Genomic DNA, 12,764 nt, shown 5'->3' on the forward strand with positions numbered 1-12,764 from the left:
CTTGTCTGCCGCTTTCACTTCTACTGTAGGCAGGAGTCACAGAGAACAGAGAGGAAATTCCAGGGTGAGCAACATGTTCCACCCTTCCAACCAGGAGCTCGTCAAGACTCTGCAGGCCTGGCCCAGGAGAATGGCCTCAATATGTGCAATTGAATATAAACAGGCTGGCCTTGGCGGGTCTGACCACACAGTGCTTACACTGAGTGTCTTGACTGTAGGCATCATGTCAAGGATGCTCTGGGATGCCCATCTGGGCTGGATGCGGTGCCTTCAGTGGGCACCCTGGGAGGGGATGGGCAGGATGGACTTTGAGAAGCCATCTCACTCTAGATGAGGGTCATCTAGCTGCCGAAGTGCCTACAAGTATAACGTGGTGATGACACCTTCCTTGGTAGAACTTAGGTCTTTATTAAAAGCAGTGAATAAATCATGAACTCATTGGAGAAGATATTTGCCAATTAACAAGTAGCAGCTGTTTTTCTTTCTTTTTAAGGGTCTGGCTGATTAAAATTGCATGCTTCATTTAAGCAAGAGCCTCATGTACTTTACCTGGGAAGAAAAAAAAAAAAAAAGGCTGAGCATCCTTTATTCAAACAAAGTGCAGGCTTTTGTGATTCATTAAAATGCTCTCAAACTGAATGCAAATTATAAGCCCACAGAAGCATTTTTGCTTGCTCTGTATAATATGAGCATTCTCGATTCTCTGTTTAGCATCTTCTGCCTCCTAAAGACAGCCCACACTGAATAGTAGAAGAGAATAAGAGAGCAGCCATCAATCAGCCCAGCCAGAGGCCTGCCTCCTCCAAGGACCCCAGTCCCTTCATTGAGCATAGCCCCATGAGGCTAGCAGAGAAACAGTCAAGCGCAGTGTTTGGGAGTGTTAACATGTGAGCATGGGTGTGCACGCAGGCACGCACACGGTCACTACCAGCATACCCCTGTCCCTTGAGAGATCTTATCTAATTTCCTATAGAAGCCGTAGAACTCTAAGGACAAATTCCTAGGCCAGATATCTACAGCTGCCTCTCTGAAGTCAGCTGGGCAAAAAGCAAACTTAGCCACAGGCACAGCCCTTATCAGCTGACCTGCATAGTCAAGCCAGTCTCTCTACCTTCTTAAAGGGGCTGTGTGTGAACTCTGGCTAAAAAGTCAGAAGCCCTCCCTGGCTTGGATGTGCTGTTCAGGGGACAGCAGGTCACTTGGAGCCCACCATAGATAGTAGCAGAACCAGCTGTGTGCACCTCTCCAGCTACCTTCAAGTGAGGTGACTCATCCAGTTGGTGAGAAATGGATCTGTCCCCAAGACATGACAATGGGCAAAAAAAAAAAGAAAGAAAGAAAAAAGAAGAAGAACAACCAGCCAGTGTGCCTCTTTGTGTTCCTATTTCCTCCACCAAATCTTACTTAACCATCCACCCACCGAGCCAGCCCTGCATGTAAGAGATGGCTAACCCACCCCTCCCTCCATCCCAGAGCCTGCACTGTAAGTGGGAGTAAAAGGCAGGTGAATATGTAAAGCTGGATGGGAGAAGTGCTGAGCCTGCCTCCATGTGGGGAAGAGCTCAAGTGTGTGCAGGGAGGAAGCCCGCACAAGAAACCAGCCCTGCACCAACCGTGCCATGGAGCATGTGCAGTGGGCAGAGCAGGGGACTAGGTACTCCAGGGAGCAGAGAGCAAAGAGGTGACTGTGGGAGGCTGGAATTGCAGGGGAAGTCAGGAGGAAGTGCAGAGGCCGCCTGGGGGAGCATGCTGCCTGTGTCCCCAGGAGAGTTTTTTCAAAGGCAAGCTCTATGCCAGCAATTCCCCTGCCTGCTGCTCCCTGCCCTTGCCCTCCTGTGCTCCCAGTGTGCTCTCTCTCCTCCCTTCTCCCTTCCCCCTTTCCCCCCTCTCTCTGTCTCTCTCCTCTGCCTTCTTTCCTTCCCCCTGGACTCCAGGGCTGAGAATTGCCTTCAGCATCACCAGATTAAGGCGCAGACCCTCTTGCCTGACCTGCACAATTGACTGCAGCATGCCTCCTATGAAAATACCCTGCTGCGTGGCTAACTACACTTCACTTAGGCCCACAGGTGAGGTCCCGCCTTTTTCAGCTTTAACTAACTCTGTTGGAAATCTGTTCATCCGGAGCCAGGCCCCTCTTGCCATCCTTGCAACCAAAGGCAGAGTAGAATAGCTCAAAATCTGAATCACCTTCAGTCACGAGGACATAATGGCAAACCACAGGACACGTGCAGGCAAGGCAAAAGCCACAGTAGATAAAACTGAAATTTATGTTACCTGTGTAAAGATTTTCTTTGTGCACCCCTCCCCAAAACAAAATTTCACCTGCACTGTCAGTGACAAGGTGTGAATATATATAAAATATTCCACCCTCAAACACGACACCAGATACACGTACCTTTAAGTGTTTTAAATTATATCAGTCTCAGGAAATGACATAAAACCAGGACAAGGCCGGGGTGGTCAGAGGGAGTATGGCTAGACCCCTGTCCACCTCTGTGGAGCATTACCTCCCTGTGGCTGGGGAAGCATTGATCGGGATTTTCTTCAGTCTCAGAACCCAGGGAACCAGAAGTCTGTGACTGAACAGGATGCACACATGCCCGGAAGCATCTACAGTAGACACGTGTGGAGGAAGCAATGCTCAGCCCATCCCTGCTGACCCACTTCCTGAGAAAGGTGACTTCTACCCTGTGCCAAATGCCCATGAACAGGACAATCCTGGCACCAAACCAGCTCTCCCAATTCTGGAAAGCATAGCTGGCCTTCCTCATGGAATACTGTAAAGAGGCCTGGGCAGCAAAGTTATCACAGGGCTTACGAATGGAGTCCTCTCTGCTTCCAGTGAAGCCCAGCAGAACACAGTCTATTTTTATCTCTACATTGCTTGTGGTTTTCATATCTCTAAAAAGCGAGCATTGAGCATGAGTGTACTCACTGGTCGTAGCCACCGAGACGACTGGGCTGTACTCATATTCTCCAGAGGGGCTGGTGACCTTCAGTCGAAATCTGTACAGTGTCCTTGGTTCTAGACCTTCAACCACATGCTTTGTCGCATAACCCCTGGACGGAAGACAAACATGGATGCCTCTGACACCTCAGCCTTGCCCTTGTTTGATGTCATTTCCCAAGACCGATATTTTAAAACATTTAAAGATAAGTGTATCTGATGTTATGTTTGAGGGTAAAATGTTATATAGTCACACCCTTTCACTGATAATGCAGAATAGATTTTGTCTGGGGAGAGGGTTGCACAAAGAAAACTTCTTCACATGTAAAGTTAGTTTTCAGTTGTATATAGAGTAGCTTTTGCCTTGCCCATATACTAGGTCACCTAAACAGCATTTTCCAACAGCAGGTAACAACAGGTAGAAGCAACTTTTGAGTACTGTCGATTTCTAGTATAGATCTGATCCTACTTTACTGAATTCCTTGAGAAAAGTGGACATGTCACATGTGGTGCCCTCTGTACCTTTGTGGCATGTACCCTCTTAGTCCCACAGGGCCTAGCCAGGTGTTGCGTAGCAATTTCTCTCCCAATTGAAACATTCCATCCAGAAAGGGATGGGGAAAGCTCATGAGACTGGAAACAAACAACTCACAAGTTGTAGCAAGTTCCTGAAACTAGTAAGATTCAGAAGGCCAGGGGAGGGATTTCTCCCATCAGCCTGGATATAAGAGAGAAGGAACTCTCCCACCACCTGAGCTGCCTGAGTGGAGACTCTCTGATCTGTAGATCTGCCTGAAAGTTTTTCAGAGCTTCAGGATTGCAGCTTTTGTCAATCAGCACCTTTGACACAGCTGTCTTTGAGTCCTCTGTGCTCCTGTAACTAACCCCTCACTCATCCTCCCAGAAAAAAAAAATCCCCTTGGTTCACCAAGTTGAACTCTGATAAAATTGTTCCCTTACTGTGTCAATGATTTGCTATCTATAGTAAATAAACATTTGTTTATATTCCTCCCCGCCCCTACAAAAAATGCTTCATATAACAGTGCTTGGGGCACGGCTGGCATGCACATGTGTTCCTCATAGAAATAATCATGCTATGGATCACCCTGGGAAGGGAAAATAGATGAGATCTCCATGAGTAAACTGGGGATGAGGGGTGGGCAATGGAGGGTAGGGGGTAGGGGATGAGAACACAAGGGAATGGGATGGTCGAGCTGGAACAGGAATGGAGTGGGAAAGCAATGAAAGAGATACCATGATAGAGGGAGATATCAGGGTGTAGAGAGAAACCCAGTAATAGGGAAGTTGCCAGGAATCCCCAAGGATGATCCCAGCTTAGACTACTAGAAATAGTGGAGAGAGTGCCTGAACTGTACTGGCTTACCCCAGGGATCAAATTAGTGAATACCCTAACTGTCATCACAGAGCCTTTCTCCAATGACTGATGGAAACAGATGCAGAGATCCACAGCCAAACACCAGGCAGAGCTCCAGGAGTCCAGTCAAAGAGAGAGAAGAGGGATTCTATGAGCAAGTGCATCAGGATCATAATGGGGAAACCTGCAGAGACGACCAAACCAAACTAGTGGGAACTCATGAAAGTTGGATCAATGGCTGTGGAGCCTGCATGGGACTGGACTAGGCCCTCTGCATGGCAAGACAATTGTGTAGCTTGATCTGCTTGGAGGACCCCTGGCGGTAGGATCAGGATCCATCCCTGGTGCATGAGCTGGCTTTTTGGAGCCCACTACCTATGATGGGACACTTTGTGCAGCCTTGAGGCTGGGGAAAGGACTTGGGCTTGCCTCTACTGGATGTGCCTCCCCATGGGAGGCCTTGCCTTCTTTTTGGGGGGAGTGGTGGGTGGGTTGGGAGGGGGAGGCTTGGGGGTGGGAGGAGGGAAGGAGGGGATCTTTGGTGTGTAAAATGAATTAAAAAATTTTCTCAATAAAGAAAGAATCATACTAGCCCATAAAATTCATATTCAGATGACAAAGTTTCACATTTGAAAGATGACTGCATTCATGTAGAGTCTTCCAACAGGTAGCTGGGGCTAAAGAATTGATAGCTACTACATCTACTGCAAGCAAAATACTGCAGGGAACCGGTCTAAAGATGTCAAGTCAATGATGGCTTGCTGCTCAGAAACAAAGTCACACTCTAGCAAGGAAGTCAGGTGACATAGTACTAACCAACTGCGATATCTTGCATCGTGGGTAAGTTCACCTAGGAATGCTGGTGGGCAGCAGGAGGTAAAGGTTTCTACAGTAGACATCGGACTAGAGGCTTGCAGTGAAGATCCCATGGCTCCAGAGTTCAGTAATCTGGAGCTTAGGAAACAGAGTGCAGTGGCTAGCCAGCAGGCCTGTCCTCTCAGAGGACACTAGGACCAGTAGGTCCCTGCTCTCTGCTGAGAGGCAGGCTGAAGGGATGACCCCACCTCAGTGCAGATTCCAAGACAATCAACCCTTCAAAAGGGGCAGGATTACATGTAGTTCCTGATCTGGCTCAATCCTCAGTTTCTTTCTACTACCAGAATCTTTATTGGGTTTTGAGTAGATCCCAAGTATGCCTCTTTCAATTCTGTATCTCAGTTTTTCTTCCCTTGTAGTTCAAAAGCTTGACCTTTGGTAGGCATGTACTATCTCCAAGGCTTTTCTCCACTTCACTCTGCTCTTGTCATCTTTCGTTCAATATACTTCCCCAGAGCTCCATGCTCACCATTATTTCCTCTCATTTCTCTCTCATCCACAGCAGAGCTTCCACAGAAGCCAAAGCCATACATTACTAGTCACAAACTGTTCAAGGAAGTTTATGTTCAACCTAAATATTTACATACAAGTTCTGTTCCATACAACTCAAACTTATCCCATGCCCATTTCTTGTGAGGTGTTGGGTCAGGCAGCCCTGGATGATCTCAAGACTGAGATGAATCAGCCAGCATCCTCTGCAGACCCTATCTCCTAGAGTCAGCATTATGGCTGACAGAAGCTCACCTGAAAACATGGCTTCAGAGAAGAGGTGGTAACATGACAGGACATACCTGTCACTCACAAGGTCTCATTTGTTCATCCCCAGAGCCCACTGGAAAATCAGTCTCTTCACCAAGGTGTGGTATGAAAGGGGTAGCTACAAAATAGAGCCAACTCCTGCCCTGGATGGAGCAGTAACCTCCACTCTTCTATCCCCTCTCCACCCAGAGCCTGAAGCCTTCTGGTTTCCTCCTAAACTCATTCCCGTGCATGAGGAATGATGGCTGGAAGAAGAGAGAAGTTGCATGGTGTCCTGCAAGAAAGGTCTCTCTGAGTTCCACAACAGACAAGATGTGTCAGAATGAAATGTAGGGTCCAAAGGACACCAGCCCCAGGATGAAGGGCTTGCATGCCTGGAGCAGAGTGAGCCTAGGATGTGTCATATTGAAGGCATGTGAGGAAAGATGTCTCAGCGAGATCTAGCAACATCACCCAACTCCAAGTTTACCAAGACTCTTTCCCCTTGGTTTTCATCCAAAATTTAGATTCCAGGAGAAGTCAGTAACTTGCACCACAAAGTTACTTCAGGTGACAAAATCCAACAAAGGCAAGAAAATAATCTGTGCATTACATCTATCTGACATCAGGCCCTATTCCCTGATCTTTGCTGGCAAATCAGCCCCATTCTGGTGTCTTTTATTTGTGAAGCCATCTCTCTTCACTCAAAAGAGGATGCATGATCAGGAAGGCAAAGCAGAAATACAGGCAAAGGTCTAATCCTGCGGCCTGGAATGGGAGGGAAGGTGGCGGGAGGGGAGCTGGGTAGTGCTGGGGTGGGGTGATGAGAAGCCTGTAGCTTCTGCGCTGGTGCCACTGGGAGCTGGCCGCATGAAAGGTTCTAATTCCCTGCTGTAGAGGGACCACATGGTAAGGTGGAGCCCCTGGAGGGTGGTAGGCAGTGACAGAGAGAAAAATGTCTCGGCAGCATCTTGTATGTCGGCCTCCGGCCAGCAGAAGCACTGCAGCTGTGCCTGCCAAAGTACATGGAGTAGAAGCCAGTGCCATCACAGGCCGGCAGGCAGGCAGGCAGGCAGACAGACAGACAGACCAACCGACCCACGGTTGGTTATACAGCAATGTAAGATAATAAATGGTTCTGGTGGCATTATGAAAAACGTTTGAATAAGAAAGCAGACACATGTGAGAAATATAAACATACTTATCACAATGTGAACTCTCTGAACCAATAAATGCCCTGAAATAATACATGGGCTGAAAATTATAATTTAGAAAATAAAAACATATCAGACTGGGACAGACTATTCTTAGGAGTAGGTAGACTACATTGCTAAGTGAACATCCTCACTACAGTTTGGGTAGGGTTGATTCTCTAAAGTACAGGGGTGGGCGTGTGGGAGAGAGAGAGAGACATACACACATGCACGGCTACACACATACAATCTCCCTGCTTATCCACCTACACTCACACCTCACAGGTGGTAGGTCTAGGGTCCTGACAATTCTGTTTTTGTTTTCTTTTTTGTGACAGGGTTTCTCTGGGTAGCTGTGGCTGTCCTGGAACTCACTTTGTAGATCAGACTGGCCTTGAACTCACAGAGATCCACCTGCCTCTACTTCCCTGAGTGCTGGATTAAAAGTGTGTGCCACCGGGCAGTAGTGGCGCACGCCTTTAATCCCAGCACTCAGGAGGCAGAGGCAGGCAGATCTCTGTGAGTTCAAGGCCAGCCTGGGCTACAGAGTAAGTTCCAGGAAAGGTGCAAAGCTACACAGAGAAACCTTGTCTCGAAAAACCAAAAAAAAAAAAAGTGTGTGCCACCACCACCCAGCCCCTGACAATTTTTAAGGTATTCTGTTTTGTTTTTTTGAGATGAAGCCTTGCAGTTCTCTTGTGGCAGATCCCAGGCTCCTGGACTCAAGAGATCCTTATGTCTCAGCATCTGAAGCCACTAGGACCACAGGCATGTGCCCGGCTCTACTAGCAAATGGTTTAAATCTACCATTAAAAGCGTCTTATGTTGAACTAGTCCACATACTGTTCTGCTATCTCCCACCTCAATTATTGCATGAGCTTCCTAATTAGCTCTGTCTGTTGCCTACAGCCTCGCCTTCCCACAGCCTCATCTCAGGCAGCCACAGCAGCCCTCACAAACCATACAGATCCTGCCTGTCCCGGCTTAACAACCTCCTTTCCTTCCCCCGACAGCTTTCCAGTAAAAGCTGGTGTTGTCTGGATAAGCCACAGCCACACCGTCACCTCTTACTGCCTTGTCAGCCTCACCAATACTCTCCACTGTCCACTCCTCTCCTCCGAGTTCCTCCAGGTGCTTTCCCATCTGACACTGCGCTGGCCCGGAAAGTCGCCTTCAGTATCCCACACTTGCTTCAGGTCTCCCATAAGCTCTCTCCTCAGTGAAGGCTCCTTACTCCTGTCCCAGAACCCCAGCTTATCTTAGGTTTTTCCTCCTTAGAACTGACTGTGCTTTTTACTTACATGCTTCATTTATCTATTTTTTTTTTTACATCGAAAATTTCTATCTGACCCCAGAGCCACACCTCTGGCATTTAGAACAGTGTTCAGTGTGTCATGGAATTCATTAATATATGACGATGGAATGGATAAAAACCATGATAGGGTACCAAATATCACAGTAAGGGGGAGCAACAGTAAGAAAAAGCAAGGGAGCTTTTCAGTTGATTTACAATGTCACACCGGCAGGATGGGGGAAGAGAGTGTTGACGATACTCGTCCACAGGAAGGACAAGAAACACACAGAGAAAGCCAAGGTGTAGTCAGAAGACAGGAACTCCCTACACCAGAGAAAGTTTATGCTCAGAAATGAGAGCTAATAAGGCAGATGTGGGTAAACTGCAACACACACACACACACACACACACACACACACACACGCACACACACGCGGTTTCAAAAGGAAACTACCTTCACAGAGGACCATGTGCCATGATTAAATAACACTCGGGGAGTAGACTCCAAGGATCAGGACGACCTTGGTCCTCCACACAAAGAAGACCTGCTTGTGTGGCAAATGAGAGAGTAACAAGAAAGCCAACCTTCAGGGCAGAAAGGGGAGACAGACAGCAAGCGGACTCTTCCCACTGGAAAATGTCTGGGCAGTGCAGGGCCTGGGGCATGTCTGCAAACCAGACAGAAAATGGAGCAGAATACCCTGGCCCCGAGAAGGGCAGCCGAGAAAGAACCCACAAAACTCAGTAACTGTACTTCCAAGAACTATAGGGAAAGCCCAAGCCAAAACCTACTCCAGTGTGAAGAAGACCACCTGGTGATGGACCAGAGCCAAACTGCCAAAGCAAGAGAACGTGGCCAAGTCTACCAGCCCAGTGCGCAGTAGATAACCATTCTAGTAAGGAAGGCATTTGCTAGTCTTCCTGTTAACTGGAGGCAGAAGCTTGAGTTGGCAAATGAGGTTGGGATTACTGCAGTCCAAGCTTGCCACCTAGCGTTCAGGCAATGTGCACGACTTTTCCAAGGGCTAAAACTTTACCAAGGCCCTTTTGGAACCAGGGTCTGCAGGAGATGCCACCAGCTCAGGATGGCAGGCCATCATCCAAGACTGTTCTCTGGCCCTGATAGCAGCCATATTTCCAAGGCCAAGGTGAATTGTGCAGGCATTACATCGGGCTGGAGGCTGGTGTATACGGCTGCTGTCTCTAAATGAAGCCCGGGCACTTGGCAAAAGGAAAGAAAAGAAAGGGAAAGGGAAAGGGAAAGGGAAAGGGAAAGGAAAAAAAAGAAATGAAAGGAAAAAGGAAAGGAAGGAAAAAGGAAAGGAAAGGAAAAGGGAAGGGGAAGGGGGAGGGGAGAGGGAGGGGAAAGGGGAAGGGAAGGGAAGGAAAGGATGGAGGGAAGGGGAGAAGGGAGAGGAAGGAAAGAAGGAAAGGAAAGAAAGAGATAAAGAAAGGAAGAAAGAGGGGAAGGAAGGAAGGAAGGAAGGAAGGAAGGAAGGAAGGAAGGAAGGAGGCCAAGAAGTAGCAGAGGAACATAGCCAGGACAGCTCTGGCCAAGCACAAGCCAAACAAGTAGAGGGTTCTATTTTTCTCTTCCTCCATAAAAATACCTAAAATACAATTTAAGGTGAGGAGGACGGCTCAATAGGTAAGAAAGCATTTGCCATAAAAGCATCAGACCTGAGTTCAGATCCCCAGGACTACATTAAAAAAAGCTGGCCTGTAAACCCAGCACCGAGGTGGGGAGAGACAGGAGGATCATTGGGGCTTGCTGGTGAGCCAGCCTAGCAGGCAGCCATAGACAGAGGGCAAGCTAGGCCCAGTGAAAGAACTTGTCTCAGTGGAATAGGGGCAGAGGACGAAAGAGCAGAACATGCAACATACTCTTCTGGCCTCCATGGGTATATATATCTGCACATACATGCATCCACCACACACACTCACATGTGAACATACACACACACACACACACACACACACACACAGTGCATTTTATATTACATATGTATGCATTTAGAAGGAAATCACTTTAATAGTAGAATGTGTGACATGATTACAGAACGTCTTAGGAACTGTGATAGCTAATTTCTTTGTCAATTTGACATAAGCTAAAGTCATTTGGGAAGAAGGTATCTAGGCTGAGGAAATGCCCCCACCAGCTTGGCCTGTGGGCAAGACTATGAGGCATTTTCTTGACTAATAATTGCTATGGGAGAGCGCAGGTACCAGCCCTGGGAAGGTGGTCCTGGGAATGTAAGAAAGCAAGCTAAGCAAACCATGGGGGAGCAAGCCAGTAAGCAGCACTCCTCCACGACCTCTGCATCAGCTCCTGCCTCCAGGTTCCTTCAGTGATGTAGTGAGATGTGGAACTGTAAGCTGAAATCAACCCTTCCCTCGCCAAGTTGCTTCTGGTCACAGTGTTTGTTACAGTACAAACCTAACTGAAGCAGAGATTCAGGCTCCAAAATGATTTTCATATGGCAACTCTATCTCTGGTAATGCTATCTTTTGTTTGGACACAGAGAAATGCTTCTCAAATATCAGGATTGTACCACTTAGGTAATAACTCAAGAGTGGAGTAGAGGGAGCACGGCACTAGAAGAGGAGAGAAGGGGGCAGCGGTGTGACATGAGATCAGAAAAGTTACCAAGGGCACCATCACCATCCAGGCTGCTCCCATCTCCCCACATCAGCACACTGCCCTGGAGGAAAGGGCAGACGAGTGGCTGACTGAACATTCTGGATCCCGACTGCATCGCTGCCAGACTGCTGCCTGTCAGTTTCTGCAGTTCTATGTCCCAGGGCGCCAGAGAAAGGCGGGAGGAGGTCCCCGGGCTCTTCTGGGTTAAACCCCACACCCACGGTAAAGGCTAAGCAAGACTCGCACTTGCATCTCTCTCTGGTATTCCTAAGTCACAGAAAGAAGTGACTTTATTTGGCAATGGGCTAAGTGGCCAAGGGGAGTCAAGGCAAAGGTGACACACAGGAAGACAAGGAAAGCCAACTCCAGGACCCACTCCCCGCGGCACTTATTCTCGTGAAAGCCACAGCTCTGCAAGGGCCTGTGGCCAGACAGCAGTGGTCTATCTAGGAGCTGGGACAGAGTGCTGCATGAGGCAAAAATCTTACCCATCTCCCATTACCCCCAAACAGTGCGTGTGTGTGTGTGTGTGTGTGTGTGTGTGTGTGTGTGTACATGCATGTGCATGGGGGTGGGGTGGGGGGGTGAGACAGAAAAGAGTAAGCCACCAGTGGGAAATCCCCAGTGCAGTGCTGGATTGCGAGGTGTCTGAATGAGGCTTTGAGGTAAGGTTGCTGGTGGGGCAGGTAGGCTGGCAAGGTCTGCGGCCTTTATATAGAGGAGGGAGTATGGAGGACGGAGCTTCATCTAGGATTCATATTCTGGGAAGGATCTGGCCAAATAAGATAATGCTAGAGAAACTATAAAGAGCAAGGCCCTGATGTAGGGACAAGCCTAGCTTCCCCGAGGCTGAAGTGGAGGCCGTTTTGGGTGGAGGGAGTTGTAAAGGGGACAACAGTGTCACAGGAGAGTAGAGCGGCTGGCTGGCGTGGACAAAAAGTGCTGCGCTTCGCTTCACCTTGTGTCCATTAACAAAACGGGGTTGGGGATTTAGCTCAGTGGTAGAGCGCTTGCCTAGCAAGCACAAGGCCCTGGGTTCGATTTCAGCTCCAAAAAAAAAAGGAACAAAGCAGCCTGACAAGAACCATGGCTCACATCATCAAGTATGGTTTGTTTTGTTTTTTTCTGCCTCTACATCCCAGACATAGGTTATATACACTAGCATACTTCAGGAGTCACAGAAGCTCTCAGAGTTCGTTTCCAAGTTAACCACTAATGCTCATTTACCAAAAATTCATGAACTCATTCTTTAAGTTCGGAGGAGCAAGTGCAAGGTGAGCAGCTGTATCTGCACCTACGTGTAAATGACACCGTAATTGTGCATCTTAGGATCTTCCTCTTCAATGGAGAACCTAAGCCACTGCTCCTGTGGTCCATGACGTTTCTCTTTCTTCTCCAGATCCCAGTACAGTTCGATGCTGTGATGAGTCACTTTGCCCACGACAGGAGGATGCGGCTTTGAGGATGGCACAATTTCTGAAAGGATAAATATGGGATTTCAGGACCCTATTTCCCAAGGGAAAGAGAGTTGGTAGGTCATAGCTGCCTGGTGACCCAACAGTTTCCCACACCTTGAACACTCAAATAAAGGTGACACCTGAGAAGCCAAAGGGCTACAAAACTCAGCAGACACGCAAGCGCCCCGACAGTCCTGAAGGTGTGCACTGGTTCACTGATACTATAATTCACGTGACCCTTCC

At 48.2% G+C, this 12,764-nt stretch overlaps 1 protein-coding gene across 2 annotated transcripts in view; it reads right to left on the reverse strand.

Annotated features, from left to right (window-relative positions):
• The window catches only part of Fank1 (fibronectin type III and ankyrin repeat domains 1), a 102,046-nt gene that overhangs the window by 16,144 nt on the left and 73,138 nt on the right, over positions 1–12,764 (reverse strand). For both annotated transcript variants that reach the window (XM_059265120.1, XM_059265110.1), the window contains exons 2-3: positions 12,363–12,540; positions 2,936–3,060 (exon numbers count right to left, since the gene is read on the reverse strand). In XM_059265120.1, coding sequence (XP_059121103.1) covers positions 2,936–3,060; positions 12,363–12,540 — 303 coding nt within the window. The remainder of the gene's footprint in view (positions 1–2,935; positions 3,061–12,362; positions 12,541–12,764) is intronic.

The sequence above is a fragment of the Peromyscus eremicus genome, chromosome 1 (assembly GCF_949786415.1).
Source record: "Peromyscus eremicus chromosome 1, PerEre_H2_v1, whole genome shotgun sequence".
Taxonomy (NCBI): domain Eukaryota; kingdom Metazoa; phylum Chordata; class Mammalia; order Rodentia; family Cricetidae; genus Peromyscus; species Peromyscus eremicus.